This window comes from Sander lucioperca, chromosome 6 (genome assembly GCF_008315115.2).
Source record: "Sander lucioperca isolate FBNREF2018 chromosome 6, SLUC_FBN_1.2, whole genome shotgun sequence".
NCBI lineage: Eukaryota > Metazoa > Chordata > Actinopteri > Perciformes > Percidae > Sander > Sander lucioperca.
Genome location: NC_050178.1, coordinates 16533665 through 16553717, shown reverse-complemented (window position 1 = coordinate 16553717; position 20053 = coordinate 16533665). Strand labels below are relative to the sequence as shown.

Sequence of the window (20053 nt, the reverse complement as noted above, 5' to 3'; positions counted from 1 at the left end):
TGTAAAGGTCCTTCATACTAAAGACACATTGTTTTAGTTCTATTCATGACATCACAAGACATGAATAGAACTAAAACAATATATAATACTTTATAATAAATAAAAAAACATATACCGGTACCGGTAGAATAACACATATGACACAATATAATATTTTATTCTTGAGACTACAAAAAAAGCAAAGCATTGAAGTGCCACTAACGTTAATTCGGACAGGAATGTGGCCTCTGAAGGCTCCGCATGTAATTTCCTCCCTCCAGTCACAACAAAGAGACGTCAACTACGTCACTAGTAGACGTCGTGTTGATTTTGAGCGGAGAAATTATTTATTTATAAATTGACGCAAGGGCGCTAAATCTAAAATAAACCGTGAATAAAATGTAAAAATACATTAAATATTTTGGTGAAGCAGCTGCACGCATGAAAGGTTCGATAATATTTGACCTTAACACAATAAACTCGTTACGTTAGCGTGGTATCGTTAAATGGAAAATGCAGGGACATTGACTTGCTAATACTGCCGGGTCGGGCTAGCTACATTTTAGCTAGCTAGCTAGCTACCAACCATTAGCACGACGGTAGTCCTTATTCCTGGCGTTACCCCGCAACATTGTTTGTCGGGATTCATTGTGTTTCAGTGCTATATTTATTGTTGCGATGCATGGTGTGCTACGTTTGCCTTTTACGTTTTATAGGGTAGTGGGGAGACTAGTAAGCTAAAATTAGCTGGCTAGGTTACGTAGCACCACATAGCTAACGGTAGGTTGCTTCGTAAGAAACAAGCTATGACCTGCATTAAATTATTTAGCCCTGTTAGCCCGCTATGTTAGCATTGCTGGAAACAGTTTGGCTAACCTTAGGCCATAGCAGTGTTGTTGTGTTTTCTACTCATGTAACGTTATCTGACTTTGTGGTTAACGTTACATCGTAGGATTATGGCGCCCCGTTTACAGTTGGAGAAAGCGGCTTGGCGTTGGGTGGAAACGGTAAAACCAGAAGAAATCAGGCTGGAACATATCGAGCTAGCATATCGCGTCAATCTCCCGGCCTGCAAGAGAGCAACCTGCAGGTAACGTTTCAATATTAAAACATGTCTGAACAACACATCTCGGTTGTGCTAGCATGTGCCAGTAAAGTATACCAGTAGCATATGTATAATTTCATTTTAATTTTGAGGGCGTAATGGCCAGCTCTGCTGAGGGATGCTTACGTGCATCAACAGTCTGAATTGGTTCCTTGTGGACAAGCCTTCATAGCAGGGCAGCTCTGTAGACTTTCTATGAAAGGTCATGAAGATCCACTGCACTCTTTAATTCGGAATACCACAAAATAACTCTAATGTATGTGGTAGGCAGTAGGCACCAAAGTGAGCACTTATTCGTACAGTTGAAATGTTGCTGAATTTTATCTTGCTCTGTGGCTCCTTACTGTATATAAAAGGCTAATTTAAAAGGCTGTGTATGTTTGTATGTAGAACATAATTAAACTAACATATTTCAGAGGAATTTGAAATGACCTTTATCTCCACATAAGAAATAGATGCAGTTACATTCTTCTAAAGTATGTATTAGTACAGTAAGGTTTATAATCATGACTTGCTCTTGCAGGAGGAACTGCAAAGGGAATCCCAACTGTCTTGTGGGGATTGGTGAACAGGCGTGGCTTGGGGATATTGATGAAAATGCTTTCCACAATATCGATGACCCAAATTCAGAGCGTCGAGACAAGGTATTTCTTCTTTTCTCAGATCACACATCTGTTGTAGGTGGACTGCTGAAACAGAGATGGAAGAATATCTAAAGAGACAGTCAATCCTATCTCTCTCTCTCTCACCCTGTGCATCTCTCTGTCTCTGCCCCCTTCTAGAACACATTTGTTGGCCTGACAAACCTGGGTGCAACATGTTACGTCAACACATTCCTGCAAGTTTGGTTCCACAACCTGGAGCTGCGTAGGAGTCTCTATCAGTGCCACAATTCCCGAGCACAGGAACACAATATTGAGTCTGGTATAACTGAAAACTAAATACTGGGGATGCTTCTTTGTTAGTCATTTCCTGGTTTAGGTCAGCATGATTTAGCCAGAATTTGTATTAGCATTAGTATTTGAATTTTGTATGCATACACTTCATGTAGTGCATGTATCAACAGCTTGTACTATTAACCTTGGGTTTCACTGACACCATTAGCAACATTTTCTTACCCTGTGCTCAGTACTGAACAGTGCAAATGTCTACATACATTTAAGACTGTTGTAGACATAACATGACTAAACAAGCCAAAGCCAGAATTTATCAAGTCGTTTGCCAAAATGCTGATTTACTGTATTTTGACATATGAATAATGCAATATTGAAAGTTATGTCTTGGGTCTTTACCCAAGTAGAATAGAATAACATAACCCAAACAAATATAATATTCATTAGATTGTTTGACATTTTTGCACAAATTAAAGCAGAAGGCACTCCACCAATACAGAGCAATGTCCCACTAGATTATATTTATGTCTTATTATATTTGTTTTTTTATTATAATTATTATTTTGTTAACCAATAAAATATAAACGGCAATACTTGCTGTCTTGTTGGAAGTAACGAACTAAACATCAAGATCACCATGTTGTTGGATGTGTGATTCCTTCTTTTGCAATCTTGAGTATTTTCAAATATTGTTGTTTAAATTGATCTGACAGAAATTGAGTTTTTGCCCACTTACATATTGGCTAGGGTACGAGCATGAATGAGGCTAGCGTGAAACCGCAAACTCATTCGTCTTACCTTTTTTTATATGATGAAATAATTTCATTCTCTCTGACTTACGTCTCTGTTTTTTTCAGATTACGAGCCTCAGTCCATCTGTGAGCATCTGCAGTATCTGTTTGCCCTCCTGCAGAACAGCAACAGGAAGTACATCGACCCTTCAGGGCTGGTCAAAGCACTGGGCCTGGACACAGGACAGCAGCAGGTAAATCACTACATGAAACCTGGCAAACTATCAGAACTTTAATTTAGAAACACAGGGCTGGTTTCACAGTTTGTTGAAAGATGATATTGGATATTTATTTCACGAGGGTGCCATTTTCCTGATTTTTCTTTGTTGTGGGAGTTGTGTTCAGAATTGTGTTAGGTTTTAGGAGACTTGGTTTCTTTACAGCGCATTGAAAATTAAATTCAAACATTTTATTTTCAGGATGCCCAGGAGTTTTCAAAGCTTTTCTTGTCTCTGTTGGAGGACACGCTGTCCAAGCAGAAGAGCCCCAACCTGCAGAATGTCATCCAGCGGCAATTCTGTGGACAGTTCTCCTACGTTACTGTGTAAGTACTCAAGTACTCAAAACCTATACACAAGTTGTATTTAAGTGAAAGTGTCATAAAGTGATTGGACGTCAGAACTCTTCAAAATGTCACAATATGTATTGCGTTAACTGTGTGCTATTGCATCCAGAGGCCAGGAATTTTGTTTAATTTTCTGAACAAATCACAAAGAGTGAGGGATATTTTGGCAGATGAGGACATTTTATATTCAGCTTTGTTGCGTGGAAGAATTTAGAGAAGGAGAAGGCGGCCAGTATGTTCCATTTGTAGTACATAGGAGCTAAACGGATAACACCGGCTTTTCAGGCAAGTGAGGAAAACATCTCTCACGCCACTCTGGAAGGATGTTTCTGAGCATTCTGCCACCGCAGTGTTTCCTCACCTCCTAAAAGAAACAAAATATGTTATTTACCAAATTTATGTGAACTTGTTTCATTTCTGTTCAGTGGGAGAGTCTTAAAGTGGACCTATTAGGATTTTCAGGTTCATACTTACTATACTAGTTTGTAATTCTACTAGGACATGTTTACATGCTTTAATGTAAAAAAAAAACAAAAAAACACTTTATTATTATCATACTGCCCATGGCTGCTGCACCTGTTTTCACCCTCTGTATGAGACGCTCCTTTGGAGCGCCTGTCTCTTTAAACCCCACTTTGGTTGTTTTCCAGATGTAACCAGTGTGGACGATCATCTGCGCTGCCGTCCCGATTCTACGAGTTGGAGCTGAACATCCAGGGCCACAAGAACCTCACAGAGTGTGTCACAGAGTTCCTGAAGGTAGCTTCTATTCCTTACATTCAGGCCTCTATGTGATCTCTTGTTTTTGGGACAACAATTGAGCTGTCTTTGTATTAATTAGCGGGGACATCTGTTGCATCAAAAGAGAGAGATATAATTTCTCCCTTATCTGCATCAACAAATAACAAATGTTTGTTACTTTATATGACAAACTGAACGGGGGGGGGGGCAGGACAGGACATTGATGTAAGTAAATCTGATGTGTATGAAAGACAGTGGAATATTATGTTGTGAAAGAAAACGTGTTTTAGGAACATAAAAAATGTGTCCCTGAAACCCAGCGATGATGAAGTAGGCTAAATAAATGTATACATCCCCAGCTCTAACAAAAAGGCTGTGCTTGTTATACCATAGTGAGCTGTGCAGTCTGCTGTGTAGATCTAGATTCAAAGATGATGGTGATGATGACAGTCAAAAGCCCCTACGTTACTTTGCAAGCAAGAGTAACACCGCAATTTTCTACAACCACCTACAATGTAGGGCTGGGCAATATGGAGAAAATCAAATATCACAATATTTTTGACCAAATACCTCAATAACGATATTGCGACCGTATGTAGGGTTGACAATTGGTGCTTTCACAAAATATTTACACAATGAGATTTGTGATAAATTATCATCAGTAATGTGGATATAATGACTATGTGAGTAAAGGCAAATAATAGAACTGCGAGAACAGTCTGGAAAGTTCAGGAAATGACATCACTTTACTGAAATGCAGCCTGTAAAACCAGGAAAATACAACCCTTATGTCATATTACAGTATCCAAAATTTAAGACGATATCTAGACTCATATCACAATATCGATTTATATTGATATATTGCCCAGCCCTTCTACATCAAAAAAAAAATTAAGATATCGATCGCAATTAAAAAAACAACAAAAAAACAGGTGTCCCTAAGAATTGTGGGTCAGTCTATTATAATGTCCTACACAGAATAACAATAAATCAATTCATCCGTCTGGTTTAAATTAGAATTAGAATTTCTTGTGTATTTCTTCCAAAGTTAAACGACTGTGCCTGAAGATGTCTTGACGTGTGTATTTGTTGTTTTCACAATGATTACCCTTTGCTGTGCCTTGCCCTACAACTTGCAGGAAGAGAAGCTGGATGGGGAGAACCGCTACTTCTGTGAGAGCTGTCAGAGTAAACAGAGCGCCACCCGAAGGATCAAGCTGCACAACCTTCCTCCAACCCTCAACCTGCAGCTCATGCGCTTTGTCTTTGATAGGTCAGCCATTGTAGTACTAATTAAGAAGTACTTTATTAATCCCTCATTTGGGAAATGTCATTTCTTGCACTCTGTTGTTCATCACACATGGGCCTGAAATTCAAATACCGGCCACCCTCCGGTTCCCAAGCCAAGTCCCTACAGACTGGGCTACTGCCGCCCCACTACTGGTGCCATCAGTGTTTACTTTCTACTGCTAGTTTACTAAGCCATGTTGTCTTCCCCAGACAAACAGGCCACAAGAAGAAGCTCAACACCTTTATCAGTTTTCCAGAGCAGCTGGATATGGGGCCTTTCTTGGAAGGAAAAGAAGGTATTAACAGGATGAATATCTGTGACACATATTCTGCACTTTCCCTTACTAATCAATGCCTACTGACGTGTTAGCTATACAAAGAAACAAAATGCATACACTACTCTTTTTAACTTTCGTTTAATTAAAAGGACTAAGCCCAATACTTTAAATTCAGAAAGCAAAAGGGACATTTTCAAAAGTCCTCATGGGGAAAACTTGGCAAAAGTGTCAAAGCAGGGTACCTTCATCTGGGTGATGGATTGCTGTCACACAAGTTCCCTGCTTGCTAAAAAATACATTGATGACTAATACACTGCTTGCTCGATTATACTACATCTTAGCCCCAAGGACAGCGGATGTCTTTTGTTAATATTTGTTTCAACACTGTTTCTCCAGACCAGAAGTGTGTTTATGAGCTGAGTGCGGTGCTCATCCATCGGGGCATCAGTGCCTACTCGGGCCACTACATCGCCCATGTGAAGGACGCTCGCACCGGTGACTGGTACAAATTCAATGATGAGGAAATTGAGAAAATGGAAGGCAAGAAGCTGCAGCTTGGCACTGAGGAGGACATTGGTGAGTGAGTACTAAATGGACACTGTATAGCTCCACCTTCCTGAAATCCTTAGCTTCCTTATGTAGTGTTATGTTCTAGAAGTCTAATTGTTATACAGTATTGTTTTTAATATAGAATAATGTTCTTTACTGTTAAAAAAAACGTGTTGAAGATGGTGCTTTGGTAAAGCTCTTTCTCTAAGTTGTTGCTCTTGTTGGTCTTCTTGGTCCCTAGCTGAGACCGTCAAGTCCCAGGCACGAAAGCCAAAGTGCAGTAAAGGCTACCACTGCTCCAGAAATGCCTACATGCTGGTGTATAAGGTCCAGGAAGAGGAGAATGCAGATCCCTCTATGACCAATGTCGAGGTGCCAGGTGAGAAGTAGAATTTTAACACCTTCTTATTAGCATGTTTGTTTGTAATGTGTCCTTGTTCCTTGACGCAAACAAAGATGGCAGCCAGACAAGGAAGGAGCGATCATTTCTGGTTACTATCTTTGTTTCCATCAAGGTATTAAGACATGTCATGAGAAATGTGGTTTAATAGTAAAAGATGACAGCCTACAGTCTGGTCCATGTCGCCTTGTCTGATGGTGTCTTTTACCTCTGTCCTGGCTCCCAGCCTTCCTTCAGAGGTTGGTGGACCAAGACAACCATAAGTTTGAGGAGTGGTGCTGTGAGATGGCCGACATGAGAAAACAGAGCGTCGATAAGGGCAAAGCCAAGCATGAGGAGGTGAAGGAGCTCTACGAGCTTTTACCCGCAAAAGACGGTCGGTAAAAAACATTTCCTAATCACACACAGTCCACTTAACAGAAACACTACAGAGAGTGTACATTTTGTTTGTTGTGGCTTTCAGTTAAAAACATGCTAAAAGTACAGACGGCGTAATAAAGGGGCATTGATGTGATTGGGGGGGGATATTGCTTAACTTGTACAACAGCTCCACTGTCTGTAGTAATACTGCAAATCACCAGTTTCCAGTGTCAGTTGCAAAATAAGTCAGATGTTGATTGGAACCTAGTAGTTGCATTTGATTCCATACAATTACCATACTTCACATTTACATGTTTATATATATATATATATATAGATATGCGAAGGCTAATATACACAAAGCCAGTTATCACAGAATGAGCCTGGATTTAATGAATTAAATTCTGAGGTCCTGTGTCTCTTTATGTTTGATATGTTTCTCTGCTTTCCCTCCTCAGGCGAGCCATATGAGTTTATTCCCCTGGACTGGTTGAAGAAGTGGCTAGAGGACTCCCCTTCCACAACAGAGATCGACAATTCCCTGTTCCTTTGTTCTCACGGCAAACTGCACCCAGACAAGGTGGCCGACTCCAAGAGGGTTTCCCTGCAAGCTGCTCAGCTCCTCTACGACCGCTACAGTGGAGGGCCGCGACTGGACGGTCAGTCAAACAGAGGGTTTTAGTGCTTCCAATTCAATAGTTACAAAGAAGTAGGTATCACAATGATCAGTATTGTAAAACTCTAAACATTTCTGAAAACTTCAAATATATACACATTTAATTAGGGCTGGGTATCGGTACTCAATACCTTTTTTTTTAAGGATCGAAATAACCCAGTACCAAGTAGTGAAATGAAATTTCTCCAGTCAAATGATACCTGGCCGTTTGACTGTATCCTTTTTGTACCCAGATCTAGTAACAAATGACTATTTTTATGGTTTTTCTCGCAGGAAATCAGCGCGAGCATTCTTCAATTTAATGCAACAGTGATTGGCCCACTAGTGCAGAAGTGGCGGTTGCATTTACGCATCTGAATGCTTCCATTCACATGAGTATAGAATGAAGTAGAAAAAAAAGAAGAAGGTATCACACAAAGTACTTTAATGGTATCTGTATCACTTTAAGGATACTGGTGTTGGTAGTGGTATCGTAATTCTTTAAATGACACAAAACCCTACATGTAAACAACTCTTTGCAGCTTTAAACATCCTTATAGTTGTATGCGGTATACTTGAGACATAAAGAGTCTGCAAGTATGTTAAGTCTGTTCTTTCTGCCGTTGCCTTTTCACATAGAACTGGGCTAATTTAAGTTCAGTTAACTGACATTATCAAGTCAGTGTCAAGCAGTCAGTGTCCACGGAGAGGAGGGGCTAGTCACAGATGGGTCTGTTGTCAATAGGCTCATTCGAGATGAACTGCGCCTCGCCTGTAAAGTGGATGAGAGCAGGCGGCAGCTGCAGTGGGCGGTGACAAAAATCCACTGTCAAATCGGACAGTTTCCAGCTGTTTCCAGCAGCCTTCAGGCTGAACAGGAAGTCACAGAAACACTCACATCCTGTTAGGTCCAATTTAATAAAATGTTATCAGACCCATCTATCAGCTTGTACACAGTCTCCAGTTGTTTTTATTATGTCAGATTAGCTGTTAAAATGCTCTACATGCGATCTGTTGTTGATGTTAATAAACAACATGCTGTAGATGATCCGTACTCTGAACGTATTTAGTCTCTCCGACTTCTAAACGTCACCATCAGCCACACAACGTGTCCCATACAGAATAAGCCTTTTAAATCAGACAAATGGCAATTACAATCCCTCCAGTTAAAAAACAATAAAAAGTTTATATATAAAATGTCATCATGTTGAGTCGATTCTGAACCAATCAGTTGTTAGATCAGCTGAGAGCCAGGCGTTTCCCAGCATGCCCTGGGTCCGCCTGGGTCTTGCAGTCGGTGGAGAGCAACTGCGTCGGCTGGCACTAAAACCTGCGGCTGCCTTGATCTCGTGAGGTTATCATTGCCCACGTGTGCATGACGTCAGAGCAAGTCGGGATCAAGTCGGACACAAACCGGCATGCATTGGGCTGCGATCGCCGGTGATCGATTCTGCGCAGACTTGGCTCATCTCGAACGAGCCTATTGTGTTTGAGAGAGAGAGAGAGCAAGGAGGGGTTGACTATATCACAGGCAGTGTGCAGCTTTACAATGAAATAAGATTGTACCCATTTTAAACAGTAAAAAAAAATAGAAAATCAATATGTGGCAGTCAATGTTGATTTAATGATTCAATGTTGAGACAAATCAATGTATGGGATGCAATTCTTTTATCAGAGCCTACAAATCCCTTTATCAATGAAAACAATTGCTTCATCTTCTGAAGTTAAGTCCTAGGGGTTTTTAGGTTTTAGAATATGACCATATTTTTACACAGTCGGGTGGGTTGTGTGTGTGCGCAGGCTGTTCACTTTAACTAAAGAATTGGCTTCTAATTATGCAAGTAATAAAACTCTCAACCCTCTGGCGTCCAAGCCATGTATGCCAATTTTTGGGTCGCCTGGTTTCCTTGTGTAGTAATGCTTAAATAACCTCAACCCTGTATGCTGCAGGGATGTCACGTGAATGTATAAATTGTTATGTGACTATAAAAAAGAGAAAAATGAAACGGAAATTTAATCTCACAGAAAGGTATTGAAATCCCACAGAACAACAGAGCTGAGCTCTCCAGGTCGGCTGGTTGGTCGATATGCTCTTGTGTGACTAAATCTTTATCGGTCGGACAATCGCTGGTATTACTTTCATTAGGCCACCTGGCCACCAAAGCGTCTTTTTCCAGCGGAAAATGACAGACAGGCCCTCTAGCCAGCTGGGAAATAGGTGATGAGCGCAGCGTTTTACCCAAGCATTTTTCAACTCTCTGCAGCCAGAAACAAACTCCAAACCTGCAGCGCTCAGCTCAGAATAGACGCTTAGTGCCTCGTCGCACTGCCGCTGTTTGAAGTATTGCGTGAATATGTGGCGCTCCCGTTTCAAAGCCTCAGAAAAAAAAACCGGTAGTGTCTCATTTACCCAAAATCCGGCAATGTGGCACCTTCCCACTGAGGTGTGGGCGTGTTAATTAGTGCTTTAGAACATAACCGCCGTGAAACAATCAGAAAACTAGGTTTTATTCCTCTGATTCACTGCTTTGTTCGGCGCTCCCTCTCTTCATTCACTCTCTAGCTCGCTTGACTACCTCGTCGAAGTTGAGCCGGGGAGAAGGGGCCAACTTTGAACGCTGTGTGTTTACAAACAGTAAGCGATACCTCCTACATATTATACCTTTTACATCACTAGTTGATTTACGAAAGCAAAGCAGTGGTTAAGTTTGCTCTTGTTTGCAGGCAACTTTGTACTTAAAGCAATCCCTAGAAATGTATCCTGACTGCTCCTAAAACCACAATGTCTTCTACATTTTAACATATCCCACTTATTTGTGTTTGTTCAGGCTCCTCTCTGTGTAGAGAGTGTGTTAGCCAGCGGTGCAGAGTGCTGCGGCTGAAGAACCAGCTCAACGAAGATTTCAAGGAAATCACCAACCTCGTCAAGCGCACGCTCAGGTAATCGCACTCAGGAACTGTAAACGGTTAATGCAGTGGTTCTCAAAGTGCGTGGCACGTTCAGTGAACAGCTAAACGTTGTCACGTTAAAGTTGACCTGCGTCACCCCGGCCTCTCGACCTGGGTCGCGAAGCCGACCGTCGGTCAACGCGGGTTAACCCTTTCAAACACAAAGTCAACCCTGGTTGAACCCTTGGTGTGAAAGCGATATAAAGTAATCATGGGTTTTGTGTGTGTCTGTCTGTGTCTCTCTCTCTCTCAGTGGTGAGGGCTACTGGGTGAGCAAATCATCTCTGCGTAGCTGGAGGCAGTTGGCTTTAGAACAGCTGGAGGAGGACGAACACGAAACCAAACACAACAATGGCCAGATCAATGGACAGGGACCACACAACAACAGCAAAGGTAGGAGTAACGGATGTGATTTTGTTTTTCCTTCCCCTATATTCACTCTGCAGCTTAGCGGTGCCATAAACTGCAGCGCTGCACCGACAGCAGGGCAGTCGAGTGTGTTATCTACAAACTGCTAAAGTCAGTTGAAACGTTGTCGGTAGCCTAGCGGTTACAAACAGGCTCGATAGTGAACATCACACTAAGGTGCTGAAAGATTTGTGTTTTTTGCTGGACCAGAGAATATTTGATTAAAACCATAAACTATGGTTAAAACAGATCGGGGATGCTGTCTTGCCCTCATTGTTCTCCGTTAAGATTACTGGAAATGATGTAATATAGCGTTTTATCTGGGGCACTGCGTCAGACTACGTTTAAAAAAATAGCCTTTGCTACATTGCTTGTAAGAAAATAACAGGAGTTATTGTTTGATTTGTAGAGTTCGGCTCAGAGCTCTCAGAGGGCAACGAGGACGAGATGAAGACTTTCAATGAAGACATTGTCTGCTGTCACGGTACTGTCCCATCATCAGCATCTAGAATGATCTTACAAAATACTTTTAACTATGCCATTGTACAATTTTGAAACAAAAACACGCTCCCATTGCTATTACAAAGTTTAATTTTTTTATATGTTGGCTCTTAAATGTTTATCTTGGTTCCTGCTGTAGGGGGTCTGAGTATTTTGGAGACTGAACGGAAGCTGGTTTCCTCTGAAGTTTGGACCAAGCTGAGGGAATACTTTCCCAAAGCCCCAGAATTCACCCAAAACAAAGAGTCCTGTCAGCAGTGCCTGGTGAGTAGACATTGACAAATCTTTCAGGGTTGCACCACACTGATCCCTGACTTCTTTAATTTCCATGCCTCTGGCAGCAATAGCCATGGTCACTGTTGACCTCACGCCTGTCCCATTTTTGTGAATGCCATGCTGGTGATCAAAGGTCACAAAATGCATTTTTGGCCATAACTCAAGGATTCCTACACTAGTTATGACAACATATCACACAAATGTCAAATGATTAGGTGCCCAGGTAGCTCACCTGGTTGAGCGTGGTGCCCCATGTGCCAAGGCTCAGTCCTTACCCCAGTGGCTACCTATTTTCAAAATTATGTTGTTGAACGTCAAAAAAGTAACGTTTCCAGAAAACAGCGTGTAGTTTCTTTTTAGCATCTCACATCACACTTTCAGTCACTATGACCACTACTACGGTCAGAAACATTGTGCCAAAATATGAACAATAACGTCGCTGTCAATGGGCTTATCTGCTAATGTTAGCTACCAACCGTTACCTTGAAACCATCCAGCAAATAGATGGTACCGTAGGCTGCCATTACCTGAAGCCGGTGATTTAACATCACCGCTCATTTTACACACAGTTTAACAACAGAAACAAAACGCTGAGTGAACATTACTAGCTACGTTTTTCATGTTTTTTTTGTTTTTTTAATGTTACTGTTTTAAAACAGTAACATTAAAGGTGCCATAGGTAGGATTGTGAAGATCCAGGACTTAGCCAAAAAATATGAACATCGACAACTTCTCAGTCCCTCCCCCCTTTCCGCTAAAGCCCAAAACGGTCTCCTAAGCCCCTCCCCCCACAAGGGAGAATGAATGCATGAGCATGAGCAGTGATTGACACGCAGTTAGACACCCCCCTGGCCCTGATTGGTGCATCTGAACAGGGAGCTGTGGATTTTTGCAAATCGCACTACAGGGCTGTAGATCGTGCCAGAGGAGCCGGATTTTTTTTTAAATGACCTTCTTCATGTAAATTTAGTTCTACTTGAACATAGGGTCAGTTTCAGCAAATATGACAGAAAGTTAGTTTTATAAGTCTTACCTACTGCACCTTTAATACAGCGTGTCAGAGGAATACAGCGTCTCCTGTAGCAGGGAGTCAAAGGCAGAGGGACCGTCACCGCGGCGTTCGCTAACGTTAGCTTCTTGTCTCATCTGGGGTCTGATAAACGGTAAATTCATCAAATTCAGTGTCCACAATGCTATTTTCCAATAAACTGTAGCTGTCATATTTCACGGGACCCGCGTGAGTGCAGATTTCATGTCGCGGCTTTCGGCACTGTTTGTCACTTTGCCTAAGATTGAGTGACAAGTAGTACTCGCCCTGTTGTTTATTTGGTTGTCATGACTTTGCGAGTGATGACGTCCTGTCACTGTTCAGTTGCTCACCCTAAGGGGAGAGAGAGCGGATGACAGTTCGCTTGAGTTCAGTAGAGCAGACGGCTCTGCAGAGTCGTGTAATTCCGACTTAATGACTTTTCATAAACAGCTAAAGGAGCGGCGGTGCGCAGTGTACATAGCGGAAATCCTGTTGTGCGTCTGCCCTATTTCTGATACCGTGGCGGCAGAAATTTAATATAAACATAGAGGAAACACTGAGATGTGTGTGAAGCATCCACTTTTCGCCAAAAAAAAAACACACTTAAAGTGCTCATATTATACTTTTTGGCTTTTCCCCTTTCCTGTATTGGGTTATATATCTTTTTTGTGCATGTTATAGTAGCACAAAGTGAAAAAACCCAAAGGGACTTACCATCTCCAACAGAAAACACTGTTCACAAACTGCTCCAAACAGCTCTATTGTAGTCCAGCCTTTACTTCCGTGACGAACGTGTGTCACTTTGTAACACAAGTTAAAATGCTCGCCTAACTGCTAGCATGGCACACCCTCATACTGTGCAATGGACTAGTTAGTAGTCCTTACCTAGCTAGTGTGCATGTGCGACTCCCAACAAAGATGGAACCGAAGTGAGATGCCTCACTCGGTAGCTAAAACAGAGAGCTCAACACTCAGGGTGAAAAGAGGAGCTGCAGCAGTGTGCAGTACAACAAAAATATGGTGTTTTCTGAAAATTAAACCACATAAACCTGTTCTGGTACAACCTCTAAATACAATTATGAACCTGAAAATGTGCATAATATGAGCACTTTAACACCTTTTATTAAAATGCATCAAAGTTCTCACTACACATTTGAGTCTAGACAGACATGGATGTAAAGTGCAACTTGACTGGTTAGCAAAGGCATACAACCGCAAGGCGGTAGTTCTAGTTTATTTACGATTAAGACATACTTTACTGATCCTGCAAGGGGAAATAGCTTTTTTTTCACATTACACACAGGGCCGAAATATGCACACATGCCCAGGACCTATACATGCACTAATGGAGAGTCAGAGTGAGGGGGCTGACCATGACGGGCACCCCGAGCAGTTGGGGGTTCAGTGCCTTGCTCAAAGGGCACCTTGGCAGTATCCAGGGGGTGAACTGGCACCTCTCCAGCTAACGTTTAATTTTTTTGTGTTTTCCCCCTACATCTTTATTTCATCTACATTACATTGTCTAAAAGTATTTCTCGAAGCCTGCATTAAAAATGAAAACTGTAAAGGTGGAATTACACACAGTGTACAGCCTTTGACAAATATTGCGACCCCCTGCGATTTGGATATTGCACTAGTCCATATTGCGATTTTGATACAATTGCGATTAATTGTGCAGCCCTAATTGTGTTTACAATCTTTGATTCACTTTGTGATACAGAGCATGGACAACCTTTGCAGTGCAAACATGAATAGCTGCAGTAATCCTGTTTATGCTGAGTTTGCAGTGGAGATGGCTTTACTAGATGTGTGTATATGTGTTACTGAAAAGGAGAAAATCACTGAGGATTTTTTAACTTGCTTCATGTTGTCTTCACTATCAACAATCTCCACCAGCTTTCCAAACTTGTAGGAGAAAATAAGTTGACAGATCTCAATTATTGTGGTCTCCATGTAGCAACCAATGTGTAGTTACATTTATGAGGAGGTGCACCTTAGTGCTTAGGCTCTGTTGATGCAGTGTAACCTTTTTATATGGAACTTTAAATCAACCCAAATTGATTAAAACTATAGACACATAGAGTAATAAGTTATGGCTTCCCTGGTAGTAGATGTCCCTTATAAAGTGAGCCATTTGACTAGTTGTGAAATTAAAACTTTTCCTTCTTGTGTGTCTAGACATTAGAGCAGGAAGAAAAGGACAACGAGGCAGTGAGTAAGATGATGGCCCTGGACCAGAAGAACCAACTGCTCAACCTCTTTCATGAGAAGAACCGGCCAACGCTCGCCAAGTGGCCTGAGGTATTTCCTTAATATTTTAAGATTACGTTTTATCACCATCTTTTACAGTTTCAAAATAACAAAATAGGAAAAGGGCCCGAAGCAAAGGTTTGGGCATCCTACATGGTTACATAGTAACACCCCCTTTGGCAAGTATCACAGCTTGTAAACACATTTTGTAGCCAGCAAAGAATCTTTCAATTCTTGGTTGTGTGTTAAATGCGTTCTTTCCTCTACCAGTGAAATGTTTCCCCTGCGACTGGCTCAACACAAGCCCAGAGCATGATCCATCCACCCACATGCGTAAGAGTTGGAGAGGTGTTCTTTTCATGACATTTTGATTTATTTACAGGGACAATGGAAAATGGCTCGTTACAGATAAAATATTTTTTAACTTCATTAGTCCACAGGACTTGTTTCCAAAATGCGTCAGGCTTGTTCAGACGTTCCTTTGCAAACTTCTGTGCAAACTTGTGTATTGGGACAGTACTTTGGCAGCAAAAGATGACGTTTCACAAGGACACAAGAAAACATGTACAGAAAAAATGAGATTGAGAAAGGCCCACGGTTTTAGGATATTTCAAAAGCTTTGAAATTTGCATCACCTGGCCTTTCCTAACAATGATTGTGAACAAGCCATATCCCTAACAGGCTAATTAAGGTATCAGAGCTCAAATATCTTGGGGTGCCCAAACTTTTGTATGGTTCTCCTTTCCTTTTTTTTACACTCTAAAATTTTACTAATCAAAAATCATCTGGCGTTGGCCAGAACAGCGTCAGCCTTGCTTAAAATGTTGAAAACAATGTTTCATCTTTAACTTCATGTCTTTTGGAAATTAGTTCATATTTTACTCACTAAACTATTCAGAGTAACCTACATTTTGACTAGGGGTGCCCAAACCTTTGCGTGCCACTGTATATTTATAGTGGAACATAAATTATACTGGAATACCATTAATTGAAATTATACAAATATGATAGATGATAGCAAACGATGATTCATACATACAGTAAATCCTCTCTTGTTTGTCTCTCCAGGACACAGATGTTCTTTACATAGTCCCTCTGTATTTTGTGGATGAGTGGAGAAAATTCATCAGGTATGTTTGTTTCAGGAATCAAGTGAAATCAACACAAAAATATTACTGTGCTTGTTATCACATTGTCGAAACAAAGTTTGACTGTTATGCACTCAAGAACAGCGTCAGCCTTCCACAAAAGGAGTTAAAAGACACATTTGGTATATCAGATGTGTGCCATTGTTAATGACTAAAACCAGCGTAATGTTAAGGTCACCCCTTTGATTTCCGAGTTGGCCAGTACATAATGATGTTGTTTATGACTGGCAGTAAAATTGCATATGAACCTGGTATTGTAAAATGCTAATTGTTTGCCCATCTGTGTGTGCACTTTGTAGGAGGCCCACTAAATCCTCCCCAGTGTCTAATGTGGGCAACACTCTGCTACTCTGTCCCCACGGAGGCTTCATGTTCACCTATGACTCCCTCATCAACGGAGACGCACAACAGTGAGTTCTGCTTACTAAACTCTCTAATAGTTGCTTTACACCTACAAAAAATCCTTAAAACATTTCAGATAAATTGTCTTTCCGTGAGAATTATACTTCCGACAGGAGAAAATAAATAACTGGAACAGCAATTAAACTCCACTGTCCATTATGACCCAGTCAGTCAATCCATCAAGTTCATTTGTCACGTGAAATTGTACGAGGTACAATTCCAGTGAAATATAATTCCATCAGCTCCGTCACGTGTGCATGATACATCATAAAGAAAAAATGTGGCCGTCAGATCGGCGCACAGAAAAAGAGTCGCCCGGTTGAATTTCACCGTGTTCAATTCCATAGCCATAGGTCGTAGCTGATAGTCATCTCCACCTTTTCCTCTGTGATTACTCTGTTTACCCTTAAAAACTTTGACTGGCCAGGCTAGCATAGTCAGCAGGAGACCTACAAGTTGATTTCCTGATCCCGATGAGCGACTCGTAGCCACATGCCATCAACGTCCAACGTCAATCACATAAAGCACAACTAATATTTGTAAAATATACATTTCAGCATAGGTTTTGCAAAGCTGACGGAGAGGCGACTGGAAAGGTCCGCATTGTCTAAACCCATACTAATAATAAACCCTTAACCCAGTGAGGCAGCATTAGCCCTACTATGTGGTCACATTTCAAGCATGCACTCAGTCTATTCATTTAATTTCCTGAGCTAATCTTATCATCTAAACAACCAGGCTAGCTCAGCAAATGGTCCTTATTCTTTTAAACTACATAGGTCTAGTCAAATCTGAATTAAAAAGAAGACGTGATGCTTTCAATTGAACTAGGCAGGTATCGTGAATAAAATGAATGGCCGCTGCTGTGGTCTCATGTTGTGCCGTTTGTCCTGCACAGTGTAGCTCTGCTCTGGCCCAGCGAATGGGAAGTGATCAGCAGACTCTTCATTGTGGACCAGCCAATCTCCATCCACTGCTTCAAACAGACCACACTAAGTGGTCCCACCACTCCATACACTACTCAGCCTGGTAAGAGTGCAAGGTGAAAGGATTCCAATAGTGACTCTGTTTTACATTGATGAAGTAAAATGTCCATAGAAATGGATGAAGTGAATAATGCGTGTCCTAACATCCCTACAGTTTGATATGTTGGGTGGAACGTTGCTTTGACTTTTTTTTGGCTTCTCAATGTCCTTGGTTTATATGCTATGGATGTTTATGTGTTTAGATCTCTGTTGGGAGTGCAGAGAGAGCTTCCTTTTCCAGCAGCAGAGGGATCTCAGAGAGTATACACAAGCAACCATCTACATCCGCAAAGTCCTTGAAGATCAGAGGGTATGGGGAAAAAAAAGGACATTTTAGGTCGTCCAACCAGTGACAACTGTATTTTTTCACGTAATGTCTAAAATGAGATCTGGTGAATTTCTATTGTTGGTGCAATTTCCATTGTTGTTCTATGCATAGATGATAAAAGAAGCGGCTCCAGAACTGAACGCCAGCAGCTCTGAGGCAGAAGAGGAGAAGGAAGAACATCCAAAAATGGATGGAGAGGGAGACCCAGACTTCAGCCAGGTAAGTCCATTACCACGCTATAACTACAATAACAGTAGTTAAGACAGCAAATGCTCCCTGTGTAAAGAAAGTCAGACCTAGACACTCAGCACTGTACAGGCTTTAGTGACCGTCTACCACCAACTGTCTGGGATTAGTATAAAATATCACATGACTGGGTGTCAAATTTATTTAATCTTTTTGCTCTTTCGCTGCAGCCGCTGTCTTCTCTCTCACCACAAGTTCTCGTTTCCTTTGGTTATACTTATGTGCCTGATGTGCAGTCTGAATAAATGAAGAAAAAACAACAAAACTAAGCAATAATACTAGTATGATGAGGAGTATCAATAGTTCATTAACAGTTGGAGTAAATGCAGTAAAACTAATAAAAGTAACAGCACACCCAGATTACGAAGAACTACTTTATTATTTGTCACATACAATCGTACAGTACAATGTAGTGAAATCCATCTCTGCATTTAACCCATCCTACGCATTAGGAGCAGTAGACAGCCACATACAGCATCCGGGGGGGCAACGTGGGCAACTTCTTTGGTGTTAGCAAAGATGAGGAATAGAGGCATTGTCAGCACTAATAGCTAATAATTACATTACTTTCTTTCAGTCACAAGATGGTGCAAAGCGGATTAAGTTGGATGACAGCAGCACGGCATCAGCAGCTGTACTTCCTGTGACCAACATGACCAAACTAGGTGGAATCAGGAGAAGCACTCGGCACAGGAAACTCCGAGGAGAGAAAGCACTCATCGTTTCAGCTAATCAGACACTTAAAGAGCTCAAAATACAGGTGAGAGCTCTAGGTGACTGGATAGAGTACTAGAATGCTGGACACAAGCCTGAAGCATTTAAAATGAAGGTGTAAAATAAGCGTATTATGCCATCTTGAGGATGGATTGGGTGAAGCTTGTTCACATTTACAGAATCTACACAGATATTTGGATACCCTGAAGAAGAACCGATTGCAGCAGAATATTGTGATAGAAGTATTGTGATTACTGTACTCTACAGGTGATGAGTAGTCTGTATTCACAAAACGGACTTTGCTGTGCTTCTGACCCTGTAGATTATGCATGCCTTCTCCGTGGCTCCGTTTGACCAGAACCTCTCCATTGACGGAAAAAGTCTGACAGATGACTCGGCCACGCTGGGTAGTCTGGGCGTCATCCCGGAAAGCATTATCTGTCTAAAGGTACCTCCTACTTTGATTTTTACGTAGAAATCTCAACCACTGCAGCTTTTTAAAATATTTGTAGGTTTTATTTTATGCCTTTTTTTCGAATCAACAAAAACACCCAAGTAAGCAAACAAAACTTTTCTAGGCCTTTTAGTAGCAGTCAAATATTTTGGGCCAGAATCCAGCAAGTGAAGGGCAGAGCCAGAAATTGTGAGACAACAATTGTTCCATCTGTCACCTGACATCTGACATCTCACAATGGTGAGACCAAAGGGTTAAATCTCGTGCAATCTGGATTTAGAATATAGGGAAGACGGTGGACCACTTTGAACTGGATCAGCTGTTGTCTACTGTTAACAGACAGACTGTAATTGCATGCAACTTCAGAAGTAGAGGCAACTGTACAACCATCAAACGAACATACAAACTTAGAAACCAGATGCCTGGAGTCAGGAGGGTTCTTTAAGATATCAAAAAAATGAATGCTTTCCTGGAGAGGTTTCAAAGTTACGAATCTTGGATTGGATGCAGTGCCTAATTAATAGGTATCGGAAAGAAATGTGAACAAGTCAGCTCACATTTCTCACCCAGCATCCTGAATGATGCAAACCGTCCATCTACATACAGGTCTTAAATAGAAATCAGACCCTTCTCCCTCCAGCCAATGGAGGTTTTCTCTGAGGGTAAAAACTGAGTTCATCTTGACTCCCATCAGATCATCTTGACAGTGACCACAG

General features: G+C 41.4%; 1 protein-coding gene and 1 long non-coding RNA gene across 8 annotated transcripts in view; one reads left to right on the top strand and one right to left on the bottom strand.

Annotated features, from left to right (window-relative positions):
• The first annotated feature begins 256 nt into the window (after positions 1 to 256).
• usp48 (ubiquitin specific peptidase 48) overlaps positions 257 to 20053 on the top strand; it is a 21238-nt gene continuing 1441 nt past the window's right edge. For 2 of the 7 annotated variants that reach the window (XR_004897652.1, XM_031277297.2), the window contains exons 1-26: positions 258 to 427; positions 932 to 1069; positions 1608 to 1728; positions 1867 to 2008; positions 2835 to 2962; positions 3188 to 3312; positions 3984 to 4092; positions 5214 to 5347; positions 5575 to 5660; positions 6039 to 6218; positions 6433 to 6570; positions 6818 to 6967; positions 7410 to 7610; positions 10170 to 10241; positions 10435 to 10546; positions 10809 to 10948; positions 11373 to 11447; positions 11604 to 11728; positions 14949 to 15071; positions 16089 to 16150; positions 16468 to 16578; positions 17469 to 17599; positions 17799 to 17905; positions 18035 to 18142; positions 18747 to 18929; positions 19206 to 19331. Coding sequence is in view for 2 of the 7 variants with exons in the window: in XM_031277297.2 (XP_031133157.1) it covers positions 936 to 1069; positions 1608 to 1728; positions 1867 to 2008; positions 2835 to 2962; positions 3188 to 3312; positions 3984 to 4092; positions 5214 to 5347; positions 5575 to 5660; positions 6039 to 6218; positions 6433 to 6570; positions 6818 to 6967; positions 7410 to 7610; positions 10170 to 10241; positions 10435 to 10546; positions 10809 to 10948; positions 11373 to 11447; positions 11604 to 11728; positions 14949 to 15071; positions 16089 to 16150; positions 16468 to 16578; positions 17469 to 17599; positions 17799 to 17905; positions 18035 to 18142; positions 18747 to 18929; positions 19206 to 19331 (3123 nt within the window). In the remaining 5 variants the exon portion in view is untranslated. Of the gene's footprint in view, positions 428 to 469; positions 760 to 931; positions 1070 to 1607; positions 1729 to 1866; positions 2009 to 2834; positions 2963 to 3187; positions 3313 to 3983; positions 4093 to 5213; positions 5348 to 5574; positions 5661 to 6038; positions 6219 to 6432; positions 6571 to 6817; positions 6972 to 7409; positions 7611 to 10169; positions 10242 to 10434; positions 10547 to 10808; positions 10949 to 11372; positions 11448 to 11603; positions 11729 to 14948; positions 15072 to 16088; positions 16151 to 16467; positions 16579 to 17468; positions 17600 to 17798; positions 17906 to 18034; positions 18143 to 18746; positions 18930 to 19205; positions 19332 to 20053 lie in introns of those variants that run through there. The other 5 variants (XR_004897654.1, XM_031277300.2, XR_004897653.1 and 2 more) reach the window with 4 other exon arrangements.
• LOC116034595 overlaps positions 9755 to 20053 on the bottom strand; it is a 21474-nt gene continuing 11175 nt past the window's right edge. Inside the window, exon 3 of the long non-coding RNA XR_004101146.1 lies at positions 9755 to 10173. This is a non-coding gene — a long non-coding RNA (uncharacterized LOC116034595). The remainder of the gene's footprint in view (positions 10174 to 20053) is intronic.